The 27155-nt window shown below is 31.7% G+C and overlaps 2 protein-coding genes across 2 annotated transcripts; one reads left to right on the top strand and one right to left on the bottom strand.

The window, feature by feature from the left end:
- Positions 1-162: 162 nt before the first annotated feature.
- Positions 163-18905, bottom strand: LOC111704632 (C-1-tetrahydrofolate synthase, cytoplasmic-like; the record flags this gene model as incomplete). Its single annotated transcript, XM_023476922.1, is given in 24 exon segments — positions 163-281; positions 1803-1883; positions 2060-2127; positions 2630-2683; positions 3918-4040; positions 4827-4922; positions 4980-5564; positions 5841-6192; positions 6652-6733; positions 7083-7189; positions 7561-7591; positions 8353-8429; positions 8488-8621; positions 8988-9072; positions 9578-9638; positions 10270-10330; positions 12770-12856; positions 13005-13080; positions 15168-15274; positions 15706-15825; positions 17301-17366; positions 17979-18041; positions 18221-18283; positions 18858-18905. Coding segments are annotated over 24 exon segments (2688 nt in total), but the record flags the coding sequence as incomplete, so codon positions are not given.
- Positions 18906-19297: 392 nt separating this feature from the next.
- Positions 19298-26885, top strand: LOC111704631 (uncharacterized). The gene is made up of 10 exons (XM_023476921.1): positions 19298-19619; positions 20208-20266; positions 21756-21795; positions 22109-22199; positions 22253-22367; positions 22595-22691; positions 24126-24173; positions 25291-25370; positions 25882-25935; positions 26727-26885. Exons 1-10 carry the CDS (start codon positions 19613-19615, stop codon positions 26838-26840), a joined length of 705 nt encoding a protein of 234 aa, XP_023332689.1. The 5' UTR covers positions 19298-19612; the 3' UTR covers positions 26841-26885.
- Positions 26886-27155: the final 270 nt, after the last annotated feature.

Genomic DNA, 27155 nt, shown 5'->3' with positions numbered 1-27155 from the left:
TATCTCTAGGTTTACCCTTTACACATCTATCTGAGAAAAATATTACTGTTTTTCTAGCTTGGAAATCGTTCAGTTCTTACAATTTCCTCCATTGTTTCGGCAGCAGGTCTTTTAGTCACCTAATAACATTTTCAAACTTAAACGTTCCGTTTAATGCGACAATACAATCTGAAGATTTTATTAGTTAAATTATTTTTACTAGACTACATTTTTCAACTTTCTAGAACAATCCATAAACTTCCTCAGTCTCCATATCCAGATCAATATCGTAGAAACAGGGTCTGAAATATATATTTTATTAAATACATAATACAGGTTTACCCACTATAAGAATGAAACTTGTGAGAGAACTGAATAGAATTTTTGTTTCCTTATATCCTGCGACTGAAAATTGTTGCTTTTTGTGCCATCCAACGACTTAATTTAATCTTGAAACCATCCTATTAAAGAGTAGGTCGTCTTCACTGTCTCGAATTCTTTGTGAATAACTCTGTTGGTTAAAATATAAGTATATTAATACTAGGCTTTCAATGCTTTCAGGGCGCTAACTTGTAAAAGTTAAGTTTTCAAACATCGTAATTTAAATGCAACAATTTGTTCCTCTCTGGAGTCTGGACAACAATATAAAAAGCGATTTTCCGTAATTATTGGTGGATATTTTTTTGAGGCCAAATGGTATAACTTTTCGCGTTAATTAATCTTTCCTGGGTTAAAGTCCAACAGCTTAGAGGACTGAGTTCTTGTCACTAACTTGAATTTTCTTATTCCTATATCTTTGCATCCTGCACTGAAGACTTTGACCTTTAAATTCTGCTGGGACAAAATGTCCAGTTTGAAAAAGGTCTACGTCATCGGGTTTCAAAGATGTAGGATAAAAATCGTAGTTTGTGACCAGAACTCAATTTATTTGGGTCCGACTGTTGTAGCCATTGTGACATTATTGGATAAAACCAGACAGACCAAATAGATTCAGCCTGATTATAAAACCAGACAGACCAAATAGATTCAGCCTGATTATAAAACCAGACAGACCAAATAGATTCAGCCTGATTATAAAAAAAGTCACATTAATTTGTAAGACAGAGTCGACTCGTAAGTGTCGCAAAGCCTTAGGCTTTGATTTTACCGCTTAACACACATGCCTTTTTGATTTTATTTTAGCACTGTAAACCACTTATTTTTAGCTTTGGCTTTTAAGAAGTAATTGGATAAATTCTCACCAATTTTTGCTTGAGAGCTTGCAACCTTTAAGAGTGAGGCAAGCTAATTATATATTTGCTTCATGTACAAGAAAAGAAAATATATAAAGGCAGACATTATTACTAGAAATCCCAAACTTATTCATAATGGAAAATACAGACCAATATTGATCTAACAAAATATGAAATATAAGCAAAACATGATCTAACATGTCTATAGAAGTTCTGTTGACATACACTTCATATATATTTTACATTTTACTGTTGTACATGACAGTGAGAAACGACTTGTAATATTTGCGTAATTTATTCGTTACCCTGGAATTTCTGAAATGTGATCTGCAGCCTTTTTGTGATTTTCAAATTTCTGAAGATACAACTTTGGTTATTTTGCATTTTTAAAAAAAACAAATTGTTTAAATCTAAACGATATTCTTCATTTCCCATTCTTAGGTACTTTTGATAGCATTTTTGAAATGCCAGGAATAGGACTATTTTAAAATTTTTTTCATTGTAAAATTAGGTTTACTAACGAATGCCGCAAATTATTGCAAAGATCAAAGACGATCTTCAAGTTGTCTTCCACACCCTAGAGGGACCTACCTGGTTGATAATCCCGGCATAGTTGACATAGTTCCTACAAGAGGATACAAGAAACCAGCCCCGACTGAAGCCCGAATATCTCTACTCAAAAAGTTGATAAAAATTACAGTTTTTAATCTATTAAAGATCTGCTTTAATCAAATTAAACACAAATGATGAGACTCTTCCTTGACCTTTAGCCTGTAAAATGACGTAAGTGTCTAAAAGATTAGGATTTTAAAATGTTAATGATTTGAAAATTGCATTTTTATGATTTCCTTATGGGGATCGTGAATCCAGTTGGAGCCCCCTTCAGGGTAGAGTCAGCTGATAGCGAGAGATGAGTCTACATTTCCAAACCAAACTTAATCTTGAAAATTCACAGTTTTTTTTATTTTGTTAAAAAATTTTAATTTAGAAAATAAATTGTAAAAAGAATGCTAAACCAAACTTAATATTAGTTTGAGATAATGTGGGATATATGGGGGCTGTTTATACTGAACCAAACATAATCTTAGTTTGAGATAATATGGGATATATGGGAGCTGTTTGCTTAACCAAACTTAATATTAGTTTGAGATAATATGGGATATATTGGAGTTGTTTATACTGAACCAAACATAATCTTATTATGAAATAATATGGGATATATGGGAGATGATTTGTATGGTGTTTATCAACCCAAACTTAATTCTAATTCAAATTTAAGTAAAAATCAACAATTTTTATAATTGTTTTGAACATTTATGAAAAAGGTAGTTTTAAATAAATTTAATAATGTTAATTGACGGGGAAAAAAAACTAGAAAATAAAATACATTTTTTATCTCAACTTGGTTTGATTTTTTCCTTCGCCATACAGATTGGAAGGTTCTGAAATCCCTGAGCTGTATATCTCTCAATCTAACCAATCAAACAATTAAACAATTTAATTATTAATCTCCTAAAAGAACACCAGAAAACTGCAATTCTCATTACTTGAGGAATGTCATTAGGTTTTTCTTTAATTTACAATTGTAGCAACTGATTTAACTATAGTATATCCTACAACTGATTTAACTACAGTGTATCCTATATTAATGAAGATAATGAAAGAATTTGTATAATGTCGTCTTAAATATTCCGTGATTATTGCCGCCAAACCTTATGTAAACTAAAGGATTATAAAAGACCCCTCCAAACTGTCAAATGTTTCTGCTCGCAGCTAGAAAGAGATACGAGTATAGTTTACTAATTTCACTGTTTTCTGGGTCTCACTGTACATGCCCTTTTCGTTTATATTATAGAAAAGTTTAATTCAAGAAGGATATAAATTGATCCAAGTTATATCTTAAAATTCAACCAGCAACAGACATTAAATTAGAAAACAAAATAATTGGATTTCAAATACTTCTGCTCAGAGAACTAATATATTGGTATTTATAATTACGTCCTGTATAAATTAGCAAAGAAAACTTTAATGGTACGCGAGTAAATCATAGCGACCAGATTAGATAAAATAAAACTTCATTGGGACCCATACAACTGTGGAATGGGAAGACGAATTTTTAGCAATCTTTTGTGTTTTTGATTTTGCATGCTTTAAAGGAAATAGACCACACATGAAGAAATCAAGATATTCTCAACATTCCTATTTGGAAGATGGAGAATTACTTCACAAGGTCGATCAAGGTCAGTTTTACCAGTCACTTAAAAATCAACTTAGCTATAAAAAGTCACAATCCAATGACCGGAAGCAATCCAATGACCGGAAGTAGTTATGAATAGTAAATATACATATAAATATAAAAATTTAGTCGAGTAAAGGTAAAATAATGCATTCAGACAGTTTGCCTGAGAACTCAGGCACTTGGTATAAAAGCCCCGCTATAAGCCTAAAGTGGGGGGCATGTGTTAGTTACAAAAGTAAAAAAATTTGAACAGCTTCAGAACAATACATTTTGAATTATATCCAAAAAACGTCAGAAGGGACCCCTCCCCTCCCCCCTCTTGTTGGAATAGGGTTAAGTAAAAAAGGGGCATGGGTGAAGGTATACTACACAATTGCTGTGTTTCATGATTATTGGACTATTTGAAATCATAACTTTATTCGTCATCCTGGTCCATTGTTTTTTTAGGTCCCTTGACGGTATTTTACCTTAGTTCTAGCTTCCGGTAATATTTCTATATCCTTAGCACCATAGATCCTCTGGGCGATCGTTCTGATCTTCTCTTCTATGCTTAGATCAAGATCATACAAGAACTTAAACTCACTTTCAGCCTATAAATAAGAACTAGATCAATTGATGATATAAGAACTTAAACTCACTCTCAACCTAGAAATTAGAACTAGATCAATTGATCATACAAGAACTTAAACTCACTCTCAATAACCCTGAGACAGAAGCCCAAAGGAGTTCCAAGCAGGCAGCGTATAATTATACAAGACAAGGTTATTGAGAGTGAGTTTAAGTTCTTGTTAACTAAAAACCACTAAATCTTTAATAGATGACATCTAATGACCTATCTGTTATTTTGATTAATCTATGGCTCTATCCTCCTCCTAACATGTTTTTTGGCAAACTTGTGCATATATCTTTCTATATTAACTTAAATTGACCTGGAATCATATAATCCCACTAGGTTGCCCAACTAAATTTTTTGGTTTAAACACATATTAGCTACGTAAATAAATGGCATACATTTTAGTTTCCATACAAAAAACTGTGTGTAATAAAATTAAAATACCCTAATAAAAAAATACTTACTTGTATACTGAAATACTTATTCATATTTTTAGCACGTTATAAAACTTTAAAATTTTATGATTGCACTCAAATTGCAAATTTAGAAAGAAAATTATGAAAAGTTTGAAATTTGATGACTAGAAAAGTTTATACAAATTTCAAAATTGTAGGACTCCTGATCAAAGACCATCTAATAATTATGTTTTTTTGGACACCCTGTAATGAAACTTTTAAGGGGGGTAGCGACATGTTGCTTAACAGAATGGATATTGGAGAATAAGGGGAAAAGGAAAGGTTGATATAAAATCATTTTACTGTACCTTACAGGCTGCTTCTACAGCTATAGCTAATTCTCTGGCTCCTGCACCTCCCTCTGCCCAATGACGACACAGAACTGCATCAAATGCACCAGCACTCTGAAAAAAATACTCATTAGGCCTTAATCAAGAAAAAAATCTAAAATAAATGTATACCTTTGCTAGTTCAGCCATGAGTTCCAGTTCCGCTTGAGTATCTGTAAGAAAGACATTGATCGCCACAACAACAGGAACTCCAAACATTTTGGCATTTTCAATCTGCTTCCTAAGGTTGCAGAATCCAGCCTCTACTAATGGAAGGTTTTCTTCTGTATATTGTGGCTTTAGTGGGGTCCCGGGAACCACTGGGGGTCCACCACCATGCATCTTCAAAGCCCTTACTGTAGCAACAAGAACAACTGCATTGGGCACCAGTCCAGAATACCTGCACTTGATATTGAAGAACTTCTCCATCCCGATATCTGCTCCAAACCCGGCTTCAGTGACCACATACCCCTCCTCCCCCACCAACTTCAAGCTGATCTTGTCTGCCAGGATGGACGAGTTCCCATGGGCTATATTGGCAAAGGGTCCAGCATGAACAAAGACAGGTGTACCCTCAAGGGTCTGCATAAGGTTAGGACGGATGGCATCCTTCATGAGAACAACCAAAGCTCCTCCCAGTCCTAAATCATCTGTAGTGACAGGGTTTCCTTTCTTATCACTAGCGACCACCATAGAGCCCAAACGTTCTCGCATATCCTGAATTATTATGTTTACCCTTCTTTTAAACTTGAAAATGTAAAAGGTACTTTTAAAAGAGTATAACTATAATGGGGGAGTGCTGAATTTTTTTAGATTGACTGTGGCTATAGACTGCCCTAATTGATACAGACTCTCAATGTATTTTTAGGTCCATGTAACCATGGGGTCTGTTATTTAAAGTTGGTAGATGTAACATCAAGTTAAATTTTAAAGAAATCATTAGAGCTAAATTCTAAGACTTTAATAATATAAAAAATGGAAAAGATTAATTACCCTTAATGAAGTTGTGAGCGCCAGAACAGCCATTATCTCACTTGCAACTGTTATATCAAACTGAGTTTCCCTAGTAAATCCCTTCTCAGTAGGTGATTGGCCAATAGTAATTTTTCTCAGAAAACGATCATTTGTATCAATGACACGCTGCCAGGTTATCGTAGAGGCGTCTATATCCAACCTGGCAAACCTAGTGATCTCATCATCGGTTAACTGATCAGGGTCCCTGGTCTCAATCCCCAGCTTAACCAGGCGTCTGATCTGAATATCACTGAAGGTGCGAACTCCTTTCTTGGCTGGAACCAGGCGTCCATATAGGGCCTTAGAGTCCTGAGTAGCCTCATGGAACATTCTAAACGGAAAAAAATAGAAAAAAATTGTCCTAAACCCTGTACTTTACATAGTGTTTACCCCTAACCCCATTTGAGGCCTGTCACATGCAGCTTAACATATTTGCTAAGCTAAGTAGTTTAGTTATTTCTTAATTTAAAGTCTGAAACTGGGTTGTATAACATTTATATTTGTGTTGACTTGGCATTTATTTACCGTTGTTATTGCATGAATATCTCTGGTAAAACTAGTATAACTGCAGCATTATCAAAGCTGCCACAAGAGTGGTGGCTGCTGTTATTCCATGAATTTCTGTCGTTAAACTACTATACCTGGCATCAACCGAGCTGCCACAAGAGTTGTTACTGCTGTTATTCCATGAACTTCTGCCGTTAAACTACTATACCCGGCATCTATCCGAGCTGCCACAAGAGTGGTGGTTGCTGTTATTCCATGAATTTCTATGGTTAAACTACCATACCTGGCATCTATCCGAGCTGCCACAAGAGTGGTGGCTGCTGTTATTCCATGAACTTCTGCCGTTAAACTACTATACCTGGCATCTATTCGAGCTGCCACAAGAGTGGTGGCTGCTCTTATTCCATAAATTTCTGCCGTTAAACTACTATACCTGGCATCTATCTGAGCTGCTACAAGATTGACTCTATTGATATTGCATGAATTTCTGCAGTTAAACTACTGTACCTGGTATCTATCTGAGCTGCTGCAAGATTGACTGCTGCTATTTCAACATGAATATCTACGTTTAAACTACAGTGAAACCCTTAATAACGAATACATCGGAAGAATTTATCAAATGCCGTCTTGACCATTTTTCAATGAGTTTTATACTTTATTACGTAAATTTCAGTATTTGCGAAAATAAGTAAATAGCCATGAATATGCAGGAACAGTTTTAAAGAGTTCCATATAATCATTTTCCCCCTCCTGCTGCCCCTCCCTTGATTCCAAAGGTTGGCCCCTGGCTGGGTTGGCGAACACAAGCGAAAACATTTCTCCTGGAGCAAAACAATTCATTTTTCAGAATTTTTTTTTAAATTCTTGTGCACTGGATTTGAATTCATACAATTAATCTTTAACTTTGTAATGAATATTGATACTTTAACGGAATATAACAGAATAGGCCTTGTTAAAATTACAGTACTACCAAAAGTAAAGATAAAATATTTATCTATAATGCAGTTATAATGCTTGTTTGTATGCCAGATCATAACTCTTGAACCCATTATGAACAGATTTGCCTCAAATTTGTATCTGGGAACTTGGTAAGAATCACGGCAATTAATGTTCTACGCTTAGTTTAAAAAATCTAAATTAGGGGTTTGATTTTTAGGGAAAAGGTTATTTTAAATTAATTTTGGAATGTTTCCTGAGTTGGGAGCCCAGAGCTTGAACAAGTCCTGAAAAAGAATACTTAAGAACCAGGCGTTGCCCGTGGAACAAAAAATGTTGGAAAATTTTACAACCTTAAACACCCCACGGCCACCCATGAGTAACCCCAAAAAATCCAGCACATTCGGTCCAGCTGTTTTGCCGACTATAGGCAACATATATATATATATATATGAATGTCTTGTTTTATAATATAGATTTTGTTCGTCTCTCTGTCTGTTTGTATCCATTAAACGTCACAACGGCTGAACCGAATGGGCCCAAATCACACGGCCTCAGGGAATGTTGATTTGAAAAACGTTGCCCGATATTTATTTTAATGAACATGTAACAATTTATACAGAAAATTCTTTGAAATTATTAGATTTATGATTTACAGAGACAAAAAAAGAGAATCAACCATGGAATAACAGTTAACCATACAATTTTAGATTTTATTATTATATTTTAAAACGAATAAATTATGTAATATCTTAATATTAGAATATTTCATTATTCTATCATTCTGAAATTCTTATTTTTTGATATTTAGCTATTTTGATATTCTTATATCCTTATATTTTGATTGTCTAGATTCTCATATTCTAATATATCTAACTTCAGAAGATTATTTCACTTTATTTATAACAAGCAATGCATTTATTGGATATTATATTTAGTAGTCATGTTTTATGGGGCACACTGTATACTGTACCTATGGGGCACACTGTATACTGTACCTATGGGACACACTGTATACTGTACCTATGGGACACACTGTATACTGTACCTATGGTAGTTGTAGATTTCCCCTCCCCCAAGGGCGTTGGTGTTATCCCAGCAACCACAATATATTTTCCATTTTTTCTTAAAACGAAATTATTTTAATATCCTAAGAAAAATCTGTTTAAATGAGATTTTAAACCTGTTTTTCAATCGATCAATAGTAGCGAGGGATATCTTAGCCTTCTTTTTCCCGTAGAGGTCGACCTCGGAGGGGAGAAGGCCGATCTCCTTGGCCAACAGGTTGATGTCCTTGGGAGTTTGTGCGCGGGCAACCTTAGCAAATAATAATATGATTATTCTTTGACAAAGTTAAAAGACAAAGCTCTTAATGGCACCGTTTGAATCGGACATGCCACCTCATAAAAATGGAGCGTCACTTGAAACATAGTCTACAGTGTAGACTGTAGACTGTAGAGGATGAAAATCCCCGAAATGGGATTATAAAATCCGCAAGTGAGTAGATGCAATAAATGTACTTCTAAAACAGCCCCTTTCAGAGGAGCAACACATCTTAGCTAATCATTTCTCATGTTAAGTCTCCAATTTACCAAAAGATCTCAGCAAACAAAACTTCACTGATGCCAAAAGTCAAGATTTTGTAAATAAAAAATCGACTTTTGTTTGCTGTTTGGGTTTTACCTCTATATCGGAGGGAACCTTCTCCAGAAGTTTGAGGGGTAGAAGAGACAAATTCCAAGTTGTTTTCTTGTTCTCTATATAGCACCTGAAATATGGGAGTTTTCAAACTTTTGAATAGCTACAAAAATTACTTAATCAACATCTTTCTTGGTCCTGAAATTTTACAAAATTGGAGATCATAGAATAATTAAGTCATGGATTAAGCACTTAATCACTTCAAATTGATAGTTAGTACTATGATTCGTTGAGGTGTTAAAACTATTAAGAATTAAAGGGACTGTAAGCGTAGTTTTAAGTGACCTTTCATTTAAAGAGGAACAACCCCTATTCACAACGGTAGCCTTTAAATCTTTGACTGATCAACAAAGACGAAGAACTCTGTGTATATTTTCCTTGAGATAGGCTTCTAGTCTCTTTAACAGTAATCAACCAACCCTTTTAACAGGTCCTACAGTAAATAAACTAACCTTATAGCAGACTTTACAGGTCCTACAGTAAATAAACTAACCTTATAGCAGACTTTACAGGTCCTACAGTAAATAAACTAACCTTATAGCAGACTTTACAGGTCCTACAGTAAATAAACTAACCTTATAGCAGACTTTACAGTGTTGGACATTAGCATACTTACAGTCATTGGTCCCACACCACCTAACAATATTTAAATATTAAATCATGATTTATTAGTTAACTAATTAATCCCGAAAAAAAAGACATTTGACAGACGACTGAGAAGTGTGTAGCAAATGTGGATCAAATAAAGTATGGAGGACTTATTAAATGTGCAAGATTCGCATGTTTTATATACAACTTTTGTCATGAGAAACTATCAAAGATTAAAGATAATCTTTAAGTTTGAGATAAAATGAAAAATAGAAATGTTATAAATATAAAGTGAAATATTATTTTAAATCTTATTTACTTGGATCTGGGGTAATACACCTAGTATACATGGAACTAGAATAATTAACCCAGTATACTTTATTTACTTGGAAATGGGATAATAAACCTAGTCTATTTTATTTACCTGTAACTGGGGTAATACTTTATTTACTTGAAACTATGAGTAATAAACCCAGTATACTTTATTAACATGGAAATGGGATAGTAAACATATGTAGTATATTTTATTTACCTGGGGTAATAAACCTAGCATACTTTATTAACCTGGAACGGGGGTAATAAACCTAGTATACTTTATTTACTTGGAACTATGAGTAATAAACTCAGTATACTTTACTAACATGGAACGGGGGTAATAAACCTAGTATACTTTATTAACCTGGAACGGGGGTAATAAAACCAGCAACTTGAGAGGCTTCATTAAAATCCACATCACCCACCTAAAAAAGTTGTTTGACATATCTATGCACATTGAGAATCAGAAAACCGTGGAATAGGCTGACGACATTAATTATATTTGATGTTTCTACAAAGCAAATAGTTATACAAGAACTTATTAAATCATTTATAGTAACACTGCACAATTGATGTGTTTCATGTTCATAGGGTTATTTATAGTCAAAACTTGAGTCTAAAAGTCATCTTTCCTTTCAACATTGTGATGGTTCTCATGCAACTTCTTAGTAATCCATAATAATAGAAAAACTAATAGTAAAATATGGTTTTACGCAGGACTTACATTCTGAAGTATATTTACATATTTTTAAGTACAGGGTGTCTCATGAAACATGATGTCTTCTTCCATAATTTGTTTAGTTGTTTCGATACCAAATGAAATGATAAAACATGTTATATGGCAGACATATTATTGTAAAATTAATTTTTAAGTTGAATATATTTGAGTAAAAAAATGTTAAACGAAATGAATTCTGCAAAAAGCCTTTAAGTTTAATAACCAATCGAGTATTGAAGAAGACATTCAAAATTATTCACTAACTGACATGTTTTTTGGGACAAACTGCAGTTTAATGCAATTATTAGTTTATTTTATGTCTAAACGCAAAAAGTAAGAAAAGGGACTGTAAACCTAATTTCAAGTGACCCTCCATGCAAAAATGGAAATGTCCGATTTTCAACGGTACCCTTGAAAACTTTGTCTGATCGAGTATGAATTAAATAGCCATGTTTTCGTTTCTGTTTATTTTCATTTGCGGGTTCTCTGTAAAAGTGACATCCGCATTTGTTGCTTAAAAGAAGTAGTCGCAAAATTTTCAGAATTAAACACTTTTTGAGCACGGAAAACGATTACAGTGATGACCAGAAAACTCTAAAATAGGAATAAGACTGTATAGTGATACCTTAGTGTAATTGATGGTGTTACAAAGCAAATAAGTTTACTAGACACTTAAAAAATCCCTAAATAAGTGAGATGTGCCTGATTACACTGCACAATTTCTGTGTCTCCTGCTTATTGGACTATTTAAGGTCATAACTTGAGTGAAAAAGGTCGTCTTCCTATTTCAGAGCTTTCTGGTTTTCACTGTACCATTTAAAATCGGGCATTGCCATCTTTGCATGGATGGATACTTGAAATTACGCTTATAGTCCCTTTAATGGCATAAAATAGGTTACAATAGTTCGATGAGAAAACATATTTCCTCTGTGAGTGTGACACTCAACTACGCAGAAAGAGATTGTCAAATTTATGAAACATTACTTGTATGACATTGTGACAAAGTAGCTACCCTAGTTTTGACTTTGGTCCCAAATATTGGAATAACAAACTTCAAATTTCTTCTCAAATGATCTTCAATAAGAGGAGTTGTGAATGAAAAGGTTTAAATCACGTTAAACTAAAGTAAATTGTAAGTGAGGTTTAATCACGTTAAACTAAAGAGAATTGTAACGGAGGTTTAATCACGTTAAACTAAAGTAAATTGTAAGTGAGGTTTAATCACGCTAAACTAAAGTAAATTGTATAAAGTGAGGTTTAATCACGCTAAACTAAAGTAAATTGTAAGTGAGGTTTAATCACGTTAAACTAAAGTAAATTGTAACTGAGGTGTAATCACGTTAAATTAAAGTAAATTGTAACTGAGGTTTAATCACGTTAAACTAAAGTAAATTGCAAGTGAGGTTTAATCACGTTAAACTAAAGTAAATTGTAACTGAGGTTTAATCACGTAAACTAAAGTAAATTGTAAGTGAGGTTTAATCACGTTAAGCTAAAGTAAATTGTAAGTGAGGTTTAATCACGTTAAACTAAAGTAAATTGTAAGTGAGGTTTAATCACGTTAAGCTAAAGTAAATTGTAACTGAGGTTTAATCACGTTAAACTAAAGTATGTTTATGTTTTCATATTGTGGTAGAGCTAATGAGAAGAACAAAAATGTTTCGAATTTTTAAAATGTACTCAGAATGTTTGGCTTTTTTTTATACTTTTGCATGAAATCAAAACTTGGAGGTAGCATTGTCGTAACAGTAATGTCCCATACATTTGACCTTCTCCTTCTGGTAAGTTTTCTGCGTAATATAGAATTTTACTTTATTACGGCGTGCTTTGACTTCATCACTATTCATTGGTTATATGTCTATTTTTCTATTTGTTAATTTTTATATCGTCACCATTGTATTGATACATAAGCCTATCATTAAAGCTAGAGCAACTATTCAGCAAAGTATGCATGATTTGATTTGATAAGATAAAGTTTAAACAAAATTCCAAAATATGGAAATTTTAAAAGAAAAAACATGACAGATCCACATCTTGTGACTAAGGTTTCATAAAAAATATTGCTAAAAGCAGGTTGCCAATTGAATGCCGCAAACTATGCTTAAGGTTAAAGACGACTTCAAATCTCCAATCTTTAATGATTTACCAGCCTTTGCCCAGATTTCTTGGTTGGGTCAGGTATAGAGTTTATCCCGCAGTCAATCACTACTGCACCAGGCTTTATCCAAGACCCCTGTATTATTATTATTATTATCGTTATTATTGTCATTTTTTATTGTTATTATTATTATTAACTATAATTATTATTATTATCATATGTATGATTTTTAATTTCTATAAAATATCATTATTTTTATGAGTATCATTTTTTTAATCATTACCTTGACCAGTAAAGGTTGCCCGACAGCGACAACTAGAATATCGGCCAGACGACAAATTCCAGCCAAATCTTTAGTCCTAAATATATATCCAGATTTTTAGTTCTAAATATATCATGATTTTTAGCCCTAAAGATATCCAGAACTTTAGTCCTAAATATATCCAGATCTTTAGTTATGTTTATTTCTAAATATATCCAGATCTTTAGTCCTAAATATATCCATATTTTTAGTTCTAAATATATCCAGATCTTTAGTTCTAAATTTATCCAGATTTTTACTTTTTAATATATCAAGATCTTTAGTCCTAAATATATACAGATATTTACTTCTAAATATATCCAGATCTTTTATTCTAAATATATCCAGATCTTTAGTTTCAAATATATCCAGATCTTTTATTCGAAATATATCCAGATCTTTAGTTCTAAATATATCCAGATCTTTATTCCTAAATATATCCAGATCTTTAGTTCTAAATTGTTCCAAATATATACATATTTTTAGTTTTAAATATATCCAGATCTTTAGACCTAAATATATCCAGATCTTTAGTCCTAAATATATCCAGATCTTTAGTCCTAATTTTTCCAGATCTTTAGTCCTAAATATATTCATATCTTTAGTTCCAAATATATCCATATCTTTAGTCCTAAATACATCCATATCTTTAGATCCAAACATATCCAGATCTTTAGTTCCAAATATATCCAGATCTTTAGTTCCAAATATATCTATTTCTAGTTCCAAATATATCCATATCTTTAGTTCCAAATATAGCCATATCTTTAGTTCCAAATGTTTCCAGATCTTTAGTTCCAAATATATCCATATCTTTAGTTAGGATTAACTGGAACCCCTGTCATACTTACCCTTTCTTAATGAACTATATGTTTTTTTTCGGGGGGGGGAGGGGTGAAAAATAAACATCAATGGGGAAAAATATTTTTGAAGTTGGAGGTCAATACACCTCTGACTCTGAGGTACCACTTTATCTATTTAGAGCCGTGAAATAACAATCTTTGCAGAAAATTGCTTCGACACTTTCACTTGTTTGAAAGGGACTATTCACTTATTTCAAGAAATCTACAAATACTACTAAAATTTTCACATAATTTTCTGAATGACAACTCTATTAAGGCTATCTTGCTGCAAGATTATTATACAGGGTACAAAATACAGGATGCAGAGTACAGAGTACAGAGTATAAGATCAATTTACAGTATTAATAAAATTTAAATTGAGTTTTGGTGAGAAAAAAATACCTTTGACAAACTGCAACTTTCTGTAATTATTAATATCATCATATTTTCATGACATAAATAAAAATCACTTGGAAGTTTAACTTCTAAGGTCCTATAGGGAATTATGATTTATATGATGAATTTGTGCAGGCGTCTGTTTAAAAATAGGGTTCAATTTAGAAGGTTTCTTGGACCGATTTCTAAGAATTATGTTGTCCTTGTTTTTTTTGCGCATTTAAGGGTGATACGTGCAGACACGTAGTAAATGTGCAATTTCCTGTAATTTGAAATTATTTTTTCAATTTTTTAAAGTAAATATTTTCAAGCTGCATGGTTCAAAGTTTGAATTCAAAATGCAAAAACTAAATTGGCTAGATGAAAAATAAATGTTTCTTCACCTGATTTACCAGGTATTTTTTGTAAAAACATATGTAAACTGTATTTTTGTTGCATTGCATATTTTATTTTTTATTTGTATTTTTATTGCATGTATAACCAAGGAGTCTGATTAGAAGGGAGATACAACTGACGCGGCCCGCCCTTCCATATGATTACACATGCTTTGCAGACGGGTACTCCATTTGTATAAGAAATATTCAGAATAGCTTATTGTATCCGCTGTAATCGATCAGACAAATATTTCTTATACAAATGATGTACTGTCTGCAAAGCATGTATAATCACATGGTAGGGCGGGCCGCCTCAGTTATTTCATACTTCTTGTGTATAACTCTTAGTTCGCGAGAAATTAAACATTTGTGCATTTTCTTGCGATGAATTAAAATTAATATTTCAAAAATTCTCAATCAACGTCAACAAACGATAGAAATGCAAATTATGCAGAATCCCTGTTTTTATTTTGAAAACGCTCACTTTAAAGTAAAGAAATAATTCTAAATAATTTTAATATATTTAATCTAACCTGCTATGGCAAACCGTTACAGTGGCATTGTTCCATTTCAGTAGCTCTGCGACCGGAGTACCTACAATCTTGCTCCGTCCTAACACAACAGCATGGGCTCCAGATACCTAGATACACAAGGTTCTATACTCCTACTCTGTCCTACTACAGTATTAGCTCCAGATACCTAGAAACACAAGGTTCTATACTCCTACTCTGTCCTACTACAGTATTAGCTCCAGATACCTAGATATACAAGGTTCTATACTCCTACTCCACAGTATTAGCTCCAGATACCTAGAAACACAAGGTTCTATACTCCTACTCTGTCCTACTACAGTATTAGCTCCAGATACCTAGATACACAAGGTTCTATACTCCTACTTTGTCCTACTACAGTAGTATTAGCTCCAGATACCTAGATACAAGGTTCTATACTCCTACTCTGTCCTACAACAACAGCATGAACTCCAATTACATAGAAATAAGGTTCATCACTTCTACTACACCATGAATTCTAGATAAGTCCCCCCCCCCCCCTATCTATTGAAAAATTTACCTCAACTTTAGATTTCTTGATGAGTTGGAGACACCCTGCTGGAGTACAGGGTAGGAATCCAGTACATAGATCTCCAGTAGTTAGTCTACCCTGGTTAATTGTACTCAATCCATCTACATCCTAGAATACATGAATATCCTAGAGTATATAAATATCCTAAAGTCCATGAATATCCTTAAATATCTGAATATTCTAGATTAAATGAATATCCTAGAGTACATGAATACCTAGAGTTCATAAATACCCTAGAGTACATGAATATCCTAGCGTACATGAATATCCTAGTAAACATGAACACCCTAGAGGACATAAATACCCTAGAGTACATGAATACCCTTGAGTACATAAATACCATATAGTACATGAATATCCTAGAATACATGAATACTCGAAGAATACATAAACATCCTACAATACCTGAATACTCTAGAATACATGAATATCCTAGAATACATGAATACTCTAGAATACATGAATATCCTAGAATACATGAATTCTGTAGAATACATGAATACTCTAGAATACATGAATACTCTAGAATACATACTCTAGAATACATGAATACTCTAGAATACATAAATATCCTAGAGTACATGAATACTCTAGAATACATGAATATCCTAGAGTACATGAATACCCTAGAGTACAGTAATATCCTAGAATACNGGGGGGGGGGGGGGTATATGATTTCGTGGATACATGTACTAACACAACACGAGGTTAAGAAAATGACTGACTTTGTTTAAAGCTTCGGTCCTATTCTGTTATACAGGTTGTCGGAGCCCTAAGTTTGATAGCATTGCTTCCAGAAGGTGGAAATTTAAGAGAGTGTTGAATAAAAATTTCCTTGGAGCCTATACAGTATACATTTGTGCAGATTTCACGTAAGGATTAGAAAATAATGATATTTAATATGAAAAATATTTTGAAGAAAAAAATTGATAACTACGAAATTGTCATAACCCATTTAGGAAACCCAGGTTCCGAAACAGGGTTTCATGACGATACACACAATTTGGGGCTGCAGCACTGTACACAATATGCATATATTCCTAGTGTAGTTCCTTTCTACGTAATATGTCTATACTAATGTTTAACAACTAACGTGTTTGTCTATATCTAATATCTAACATATTATGCGTCCAAATCTAATGTGACGTTTAAGTCTAATGTGTGTGTGTGTGTTTGATTTCTTACATCTTACTTATGTAATGCTTATATATATGTAAATATATTCAAACATCTTATATATATATGTAAATATATTCAAACATCTGATATATATATATATTTAAATATATTCAAACATCTAATATTTATATGTGAATATATTCAAACATCTAATATATATATATTTATGTAAATATATTCAAACATCTAAAATATATATGTAAATATATTCAAACATCTAATATATATATGTTTGTCTAATGCTTCCATAATAATGTCTAAAACCCATAAATGGTGTTTCTTTAATGACGAGTGGCGACCTAAAAATCTTAAACTGTGACGATCTGCTATAGGTTAAATTTAAACTTATTCGTTGGATTTTTTGTCTTATTATTATACATCAATTTATATATCATTAAAAATACCTTGGCTGGGGAAACAGAGTCCGTGATGAGATTTGAATCAATTGAGGTCTCGCAATCCAGTGGCATCTAGATCAAATAATCAATTCATAGACAATCAAATGATCAAAATATTAAATGACGAATATAGTTACCATGTAGCCATAGTAAAGGATTCAATTATAATCATGATCAATTCATTAAGTGAGTATGAATAAATTGATTAGATCATGATTTACAAGATCAATTCATTAAGTGAGCATGAATGAATTGATTGGATCATGATTTACAAGATCAATTCATTAAGTGAGCATGAATTAATTGATTAGATGATGATTTACAAGATCAATTCATTAAGTGAGCATGAATGAATTGATTGGATCATGATTTACAAGATCAATTTATTAAGTGAGCATGATTGAATTGATTAGATCATGATTTACAAGATCAATTGAGCAAAATATGCAACGACAAAACTAAATGACCCTGTTTATAATTAACCATGTGTATTGGAACACCCTGTATTAAAATGAACCATGTTAAGCGAAACATCCTGTATAAAATAAACGATATTTAGTGGATCATCCTGTATAAAATAAACCATATTTAGTGGATCACCCTGTATCAAAATGAAGCATATTTAGTGGATCACCCTGTATAAAATAATACCATATTAAGAGGGACACCCTGTATAAAAAGAACCTGAACAATAATCCCATGGACTGTAGGATCCTCATTTAGCTTCTTAATCTCAAGTAGCAGTTCCTTAACAGTAAAAAAGGGAGATTGCAATGGTTACATCTTGAGTCACTGATTTAGGGAGATTGCAATGTTAAATTGTTTAACTTTGTCCGAAGAAATTGCAATGTTAACATGTTCAGTTATAGTCTAGTTATATTTTATAATGTTAACTGTCAATTTTCTGGGGAGATTGCAATGTGTACCTGTTGAGTCACTGATCTAGGGAGATTGCAATGCGTAGCTTTCATACCAATCTCCTCTGCCGCCTAGAATTCTTCTTTAAATATTTGAATTTTCACTAAATCTAATTTTCTGTGTAAATGTTTGATTTTTCCTCTTTAACAGCTCGATTTTCATAAAAATATTCATTATTTCATTAAGGTTTTTTTATTTCAGTTCATTTTTTCTTTCATTTTTCTCATTCAAACGTTATTTTATTTAAATGTTCGACTTTTCCTTTAATTGTTAGTTTATCTTGAAAATGTTCATTTTTCATTTAAATCCTGTGGATGATCGTGTTTCCTTTATATTTTAAAATTTCTTTGAATGTTTATACTTTCCTTTAAATATTCGTCCTTTCCATTCATTGTTTGTTTAAAGGGAGTGTTCGCGAAAAAATGGAAGTGGTATAGGCAGATCCCAGATAGAATTTTACTTCTATTTGATGCAAAGCGTATCATAATCTTTTTTAAATTTGGCATTAAGCGTTTTTAAAAATTATCTCTTTATAGACTTTTGCATATTCATCAACATATTTTTATTATCTCAAGATGAAATTTAGATTAAAATGTCGGTACGCCAGAGTTTAGAATATTTATATGATCTATGAATACTACTTACCTTCACTTTCATTCTGATATAAACATTGCTATCCTCCCTTCCACCAACCTGAAATAGGAACCAATTAAAGGGACCGTATATGCAACTTGCTAGAGACCCTCCAATCAAAAGAGTTGCATGTTCGACTTACAACGGTAATTTTTTGATAATCGATTATCTATCTAATAAATATTATAAAATGTTATCCGACTCCAGACACAAGATTCAGCGTAGATCATATTTTGGAAAATTATCAAGTGATCTTACAACATTCGATTACTTATAGAGTATGCTGTATTTTGTGCCACCTTGAAGCGTTCTTAATTTGAGTCCTCAATGTTGTAACATAATTTTATATGTTGGGTCGAAGTTACGTTTATCTTTTTAAAAAATCATTTACCCGACTCTTCTTAATTTTTCTGCTTTATTCTGGAGTTCGTTAACAGATCCATTTTACATGAAAGAAAACTATTTGCTTTAAAACAACATCGAATACACTGAAGTATTGCTGTAATGTCGTCTTCTACAGTTTTCTGGATCCTTCACATATGTATTATTGATAGTAAATTGTGTCATCTTGTTTTGCGTCTATTTGGGTATTTACATCCCCGTACGCAAACTGGTTTCAAGGCTATCCTGCCTTCTACCTTTTCCAGGCAGTTTCCAAGCAGTATCAATCAGTCAGGCAGTGAGCAGTCAAGCAGTTTTTAAAGTTTTATACTTACTCGTTTCATTAGAATATAGAGATCTTTTAAGAAACTTAGAAAATTTGGAAAATGGAAGGTATTAAATATTATTCAACTGTGTGAGAAGTAATTATTAGTTTTACAAAATAAGATCTAATTATCTTATTATGTAATAATCTGATTATCTGATTATCTGATTATCTAATAATCTAATAATCTAATAATCTAATAATCTAATAATCTAATAATCTAATAATCTAATAATCTAATAATCTAATTATTTAATTATTTAATTATCTTATTATCAGACTAGCCGATTATCTGATTATCTGATTATCTGATTATCCTGTTTTCTGATTATCAATTATCTGATTATCAATTATCTGATTATCTGATTTTCTAATAATCTGATTATCTAATCATCTGAATATCTAATAATCTAATAATCTAATTATCTAATTATCTAATTATCCAATTATCTCTGATCATCTATTTATCTTTTTATCTAATCATCTAATTATTTGGTTATCTTATTATCTAATTATCTAATTAATTATTTAATCATCTATAGATATCATTATCTTATTTTCTCATTATCTAACTATATTTAACCATCTGATTGTCTAATTAACTAATATTATAAAGAAAAAATTGTTAAAATATCTAATTTTCTAATATATTTAAGAATTGAGTCCTCTAAGAGGAGGATTAGAAGAATTGGAAGAGGATATTCTAGCATACAAGGATATTATCAATTATTTAATAAACCAGTTTAGAAGAATTGGAAGAGTATATTCTAGCATACAAGGATATTATCAATTATTTAATAAACCAGTTTTTAACAAAATTAGAAGAATTGGAAGAGTATATTCTAGCATACAAGGATATTATCAATTATTTAATAAACCAGTTTTTAACAAAATTAGAAGAATTGGAAGAGTATATTCTAGCATACAAGGATATTATTTATTATTTAATAAACCAGTTTTTAACAAAATTAGAAGAATTGGAAGAGGGTATTCTAGCATACAAGGATATTATCAATTATTTAATAAACCAGTTTTTAACAAAATTTCTTGTATGAAAAATTGTGTTTGCCTTGTATTGCGGGTTTTTGTTTGTTTGTTTGCTTGTTTGTTTCAAATAAACAATAAAACGACTGAACTTATGGGTAAAATAGAAATTGTGTGTTTACCACTAACCCAAACTGTATAATCCCAATAATCCCTTTGCAATCTAATGGTGTAAAGAATTAATATGCCAAACTTACTCTATTTGCTCTAACAGACCATATAGTTTAAAATATCGAAGGTTTACGACATCGGGTTGCAAAGATATAGGGATTAGCAAATCAAAGCTTATGGCAAAAACTCAATTCTTTTTTTGTAGGACCTTTCATGACCCGGCCCAATGAAGGTTTATGGACGTTCGAATTAAAAGATGTCTCCTCAAAAAATATAATTTGAAAATCCATCAATAAAAACAGAGTAATCTCCCAAATTAGATATTATTAAAAACATTTACGAAAAACCATGAAAATATTAACGTTACTAAAATCAGGGACATGAAGCAGGATGCAGGGTGTCCCACAAAACATGACAGTTGGTGAATAGTTAAAAATGTCTTCTTCTATAATTTGTCAAGTTGTAATTGATACCAAAAAGAATAATAAAAATATAACATGACATGGCATTCATATTACAATAAAATGGATTTCAAAGTAATATATATTTGAGTACAAGTTTTTAAAAGAAATAAACTGCAAAAAGTCTTTAATATCTAATACATTATACGGAAGATGACATCACGCACCTCTGACCCTTTAGTAAAAGTAAATTTAACCGAAAGTCTGACCGCGTCAACCTTGTTGCATCGGCTAGTTCTATTGAGTGTCTGCTTTATTTACAAAATGTCCGGGCGATACAGTACAAACTGGGACCAGAAAGGTTGACCCGGCTCGGAAATTTAAATGTACTAGGGCTGGCCGTGACATTTTGAACTATTCACCAACTTTCATGTTTCGTGGGACACACTGTAGCTTTGTAGATAATAAAGGATGCAAACAGAGGATGGATACAGAATGAATGGATACAGAATGAATGAATCAACAATTAAATGAATACATTTTGAATTAATGTAAAGTTAATGATTGAATAGTATTCACTGATTCACTCAATAATCTGCATTCAATGAATACAAGGACTAGAAAGATAAAAGCTAATTGATAATTCAGGAGAATCTTTCTAAGCTAAAATCTCTTGGAGGAGCTGTAGGAAAGAAGACGATTTTCAATAAAAATTATTCTTTTTAATTAATTAATTTTCTTTCTTTCAAGTGCAAATGGAGAAATACTGCCTCAAAAAATGATTACAGGGGGTAACACCTCGTTAAAGTTTTAAAAACTGCTAGTTTTCAAATTGGAGTGACTTGCGCATTTCTACAACAAGAAAACATATAGGAATTATCAAAAATAAACTTTTTAAAACCTAGAAAAACAACAATATTTTCCACAGTTGCATAGATGGTCACATGAAATTCCTTATTCCGAAGTTGAATTTATGAATCACTAAAATCAACTCCATCTAGTGCTAAAATGGGGAACTAAAGATCGACAAGAAATGCAGGAAACCAGGAACAACATGCAGACAGAAAACAGAAAATTGGAAGAAGACATCCGGTACAAAATTGGAAAGAATAAAATCATGTTTTTACTCGTATTCATTTTTTTAGGAAAAAAATTGACACCCTCTGGAACCATAATGAAGGATTGGGAAACGATGCAGCAGCTTTTATGAGGACAGCTTTACTTGAAGCTAGACAAATAGAGATCGATTATATTCAAAAGGTAATTTGGTAGCCACAGACCTGGACTTGGACTTGGACTTGGACTTGGACTTGGACTTGGACTTGATTATCTATGGAAAAACAAAAAACTTTTCAGGGATAAAAATAAAACCTATTTATGATTATTTAACATAATTACCCCCCCCCCCTTCCTATCTGATAAAAACTGAAATAATACGCAGTAATAATAAGCAGTAACAATTTTTCTGACATGTTGACTGTTTGCAGGTCCAAGAACAACTGATAAAGCTTTTAAAAAGCTTGGGTGTTATTACAACCAGAGAATATGTTGAAGCTGTTGAGGATATTGGAATGCTAAAACCAGGTAATACTCATTTTTTTATTTCTATTTTAATAACTAGAGACAAAGAAATCATGATTTTTTAAAGGGCCTTTAAGTGTAATTTCAGGTGACCATCTTTAAAAAGATTCTGAATTCTAAATTCTGAAAATTCTCATTTGTTTTCCGTCAGTAGAAATGCGAAAGTCATTTTGATAGAGAAACTACAAAATCATAAACATTGGTGAAAATCAATATATGTTCAGACAACGCTTTTAAGAGTACTTTAGTGAATTAGGCATTACAATCTATCGATGAAGGATCACTTAAAAATACGCTTATAGTCCCTTAACAGGAATTGATTGAAAATTATTCCCATATCAAATGGTTCTAAGATATCCCCGACGTCCTGTGTCAATGATATTTTTCTACAAAGTTATCATTTTTGCCAAAAACTTTAGAATTTCGTAGATTTAATTGATTTAAAGAGTTCAATCTAGAGTTCACAAGAAACAAATTAACTAATTTTGTGTATCCATTAAATCTGACCTTAGGGTACAGTGTAACCCACAAAGATTTGAAGATTGAATTAAATCTTTCGGTTTAACCCTATTCCTGCTGGGGGGGGGGGTCAATTTGACCCCCCCCCTGTAGTTTTTTTTACATAACTCAAAAAGTATTGGTCTGAGGCTGTCGAAATTTTCTGACTTTTCCTACATACCCAAAGCCATCCCATTAGGCCTAAAACCGGGCTTTAATACTAACTGCCTGAGTCCTCAGGCACACTGCCTGAATGACTGCTTTTTCCTGTAACAAACTAAATCTTTGTTTTGACCCACTTCCACTTGTCAGATTTTGATAAAATTTTGCTTTTTGGAAAGCCTTTGACATAAGGAAACGAATTGCACAAGTTGCGAAAAAATTGCAATTTTTTTGCAAACAAGCTGTCAAAGGAAATTTGCACATTTTTAGTTTTTCTTGATTAAAAATCAGGTTATTTAAAATTTTGCAAAATTTTTTGCATATTTGAAATGGCATGGTTAAGGGCTTTTCAAAAATGTATAATTTTTCATTTTTTGGACAAATTTTTTTTGCAAACATTGTTACTATATAACTGAATTTTGCGATAAAAAATTCAAAATTTGCAAATTTGCAAATTTTTTTGCAGATTCTAAAAATAAAGCACAAGAGCTTTCCAATGATGTATCATTTGTCATATTTGGAAATCAAACATGGGATTTAGAGGGGGGGGGGTCAAATTGACCCCCCCCCAGCATATCCTGGTTTTCAAGTACCCCAGCTGAGATAGGGTTAAAAAAGTTTTTAAAAAATCAAATGAATTAAAGAAAAAAACATTTTTACAGCTACAGGGAAATGTGCAGTTGAAATAGTGACTTAATAATTTCCGTCAGTCGTCTCTGCAATCTGATTTTTTGTCCACCTGTAAATAATCTACTAAATAATAAAATATTTGTTTAGAAAATGTTGAAGATAAGGATTGGAACCAAGTTGAAGAAAGAAGACAAGGAATAGATAGTTTAACAAATAACAATACAGACAAAGTTCCAGGGATTTTAATTAGAAACGATGCCTTTTAAAACTTTTATTTGATCATTGTTGTTAAAGATATCATCGGTTTTTTTTGGTAGTTTAAAAACTGTTTAATTCTGACAGCTTCCTAAATTATTTCTGTAGTCAATTTTTAAAGAGAAGCCACCAAAATAATCCAGTTTAATATTTTTTAAATTCATTAATTCTTAATCACAAAAGAATTTTAAGAGATGAGTTGTGAATCGGACATGCCACTCTATTAAATAAAAAAGTAACTTAAAATTATATACAGTGATATTCAGAAAACTCTAAAAAAGAAAGACGACTTTTTGAATCAAGTTATAATTTTAAAAAATCCAATGAGCATGAGACACAGCAATTGCATGTGCAGTGTAAAGATACATACACACATCTAAATTTGTGATTTAAAAAGTATCTAGTAAAACTATTTGCGTTGTAACATCATCTATACACTTAAGTATTGCTATAATGTCGTCTTCCTATTTAATTGTTTTCTGGTTATCACTGTATACAGTCTCTTAAAGCAGGGTTTAATTGGTTACTACCTACCAACAAAGGATGATACTTTATCAGACTCATTATGTATAATGTATTATTGGACATCTTTTATAAAAAATACCTCATGGTACGTTTTATTACAGTTCTAGAAAGTTCTATTACCGTTCAAGTACAAGTTATGTTAAATTCCTATAGAGATCGTTTTCAGTGGTCAAAAAACTATTTACTAGAAACAAATTGATTTCGTATTTTATTTTTGAAACATTTTTGTTTTGCTATAAATATTCAATTTATATGTCATATGCATTTTGATTAACAGATAAAAACTGGTTTTTATAATCCTGAATTATCTAGATTCAGAAGGGGTATACACTATACATACATTTTAGAGGGGGGGGGGATTTTAAAGATGGGGGGGGGGTGTTTCAATTGAACATCAACTGCGAATTTTGTTCGCCTTTTTACTGACAACCTAATTATTTGCACTGAGAAAAAAACTATTTTTAAGGAAAGGGGGAGGTGGTTTAAGATTTTCCCAGGGTTCTGAAAGCATGTTAGAACTATCTATTCAAAGAACTGGGAAGTTTGGATAAAACTTTAATTATTCTTGGTGAAACCTTGATCAGTCTTGAGAGAGGAAACCCAAAATCAAAGGTAATATATTTTATTATTTTAGATTACAAGAAAATTATAAAAATGGAGGGAGAAAAGTTAAGGGATGCTTAAAATGCGAAAAAAAAATATTTTTTGGGTATTATGGGCCCAGATTGGATGAATGTATTACTTTAAGAATATACGCCGAAATAATTTCTTTCCTTAGATAATTTTTAAAATGTTTAGGTCTTTTTAAAATGGTCACTTTATTTTGTACTATGAATATTGTATACAATAAAGTTTCTAAAATTCTTTAATTAACAGTATTTTCGACGAAAGACTTAAATTAAGTTTTAGAAAATAGAAAAATTCAATAGAAAAATTATGTTTTTAAACTTAAATTCATTTTTCTTTTATAACTGGTATTTTCTCTTATACAACAATTTGTTTGAATTTTTTACATTGCAGAAAAGCTTGTTTTTCAAATAAAATTTTAGATTACTGTAGGATTTAAAAAGTGTTTAATATTAAATTATACCACATTTGAAAAAAAAAGTTTAAATATATTTAGGTAGAGGAGTTGGACAAAAAATCCGAAACAGATCTTTGGACTTCAAAGCTTAAAGTAAAAAATATTAATCCATTAATGAAGTTAAAAATAGTTGAGGTTTTACTACAAATTCAAATTTCCTAATCCCTATATCTTTCCATCCAGATGGTATACACCTTTGATATTGCAACATAATTTAGTTTAATATATCTGAGGTCAATGTGTTGCAAAGATATAGGGATTATAAATCAGAGTTTAAGGCAAGAACTCAATTCCTTTATATTAAAATCCAACTTGAAGAAAATTACTAAGAATCAATTTAAACATATCTTCAATATAACTTTATTAATAAAACTCAAAGAAAATAAAACTTACCAAAAAAATAATTTTGCTACAGTTGGGACCTTAACTAACCTTGGAATAGGAAGAAGATGAAAACTGTCTTATTTTATTATTTACTCCAATGAAGATGAAACACAGGAATTGTTGAGTGTACACTAAGCTAATACACTTGGATTTTTTGTTTTTCTAACTACTGGTTAAACTTTATAACAATTAATACACCTACTATTATCTAAATGTCGTCTTCTTATTCTGAATTTTTTTGAGATTCATCGTACAGGATTTCTCACACAGAATAAGACTGTAAAGACGACTTGAAATTCATCAAATATAACGATTTCAAGTTCAACAAGTTTTCTGCTTTAAATATGGTATTTGAATGGCTTATTTAATGATTTGGCAAAGAAAAAAACTAAGTGTTTATAGTTGCAGGAATCATGCATATTAATAAAACTAAAAGATTAAATTCCGTACAGTCGTCTCTAGAGTCTCATCCTATGTGGGTAACCCTGTTTGTAATCTAGGTAGCTGAGAGTGTTGTTGAAACCTTTCTAGATTCTACTTTAGCTAAACATCTACAGGGCCGGAGGTTTAAAATCGTAAGTAAAGGAAATTATATAACTCGCAACAAACTCTAATTTTCTCATCATTATATCTTTATAACTTGATGGAGTAAACATTTGATATTTCATCCAGCCGAGCTCAAAGTTTAACACTGCCTATAAGCTCACAGTGTTTACAGTGAAAATTTTATAATTATTCTTGTTTTATTTTAATGTCGGTTTATGTTTACAAGTTACAAGAATATTTTATATCGGTTTATGTTTACATAATAGATGTAGAATATTTTAATGTCGGTTTATGTTTACAAGTTACATGTAGAATATTTTAATGTCGGTTTATGTTTACAAGTTACATGTAGAATATTTTAATGTCGGTTTATGCTTACAAGT

This window comes from Eurytemora carolleeae, unplaced genomic scaffold (assembly GCF_000591075.1).
Source record: "Eurytemora carolleeae unplaced genomic scaffold, Eaff_2.0 scaffold31, whole genome shotgun sequence".
In the NCBI taxonomy this organism is placed as follows: Eukaryota; Metazoa; Arthropoda; class Copepoda; order Calanoida; family Temoridae; genus Eurytemora; species Eurytemora carolleeae.
This window is presented reverse-complemented; position numbering and strand designations above follow the sequence as displayed.

Bases quoted from the DNA above. Each gene is read 5' to 3' on its own strand.
- LOC111704631 (XM_023476921.1), top strand. The intron at 20,267-21,755 runs GATATTATCAAT...TTGATAATTCAG, and splicing joins AGGATATTCTAGCATACAAG to GAGAATCTTTCTAAGCTAAA. The intron at 25,936-26,726 runs GTAAAAAATATT...TTTGTAATCTAG, and splicing joins TTTGGACTTCAAAGCTTAAA to GTAGCTGAGAGTGTTGTTGA.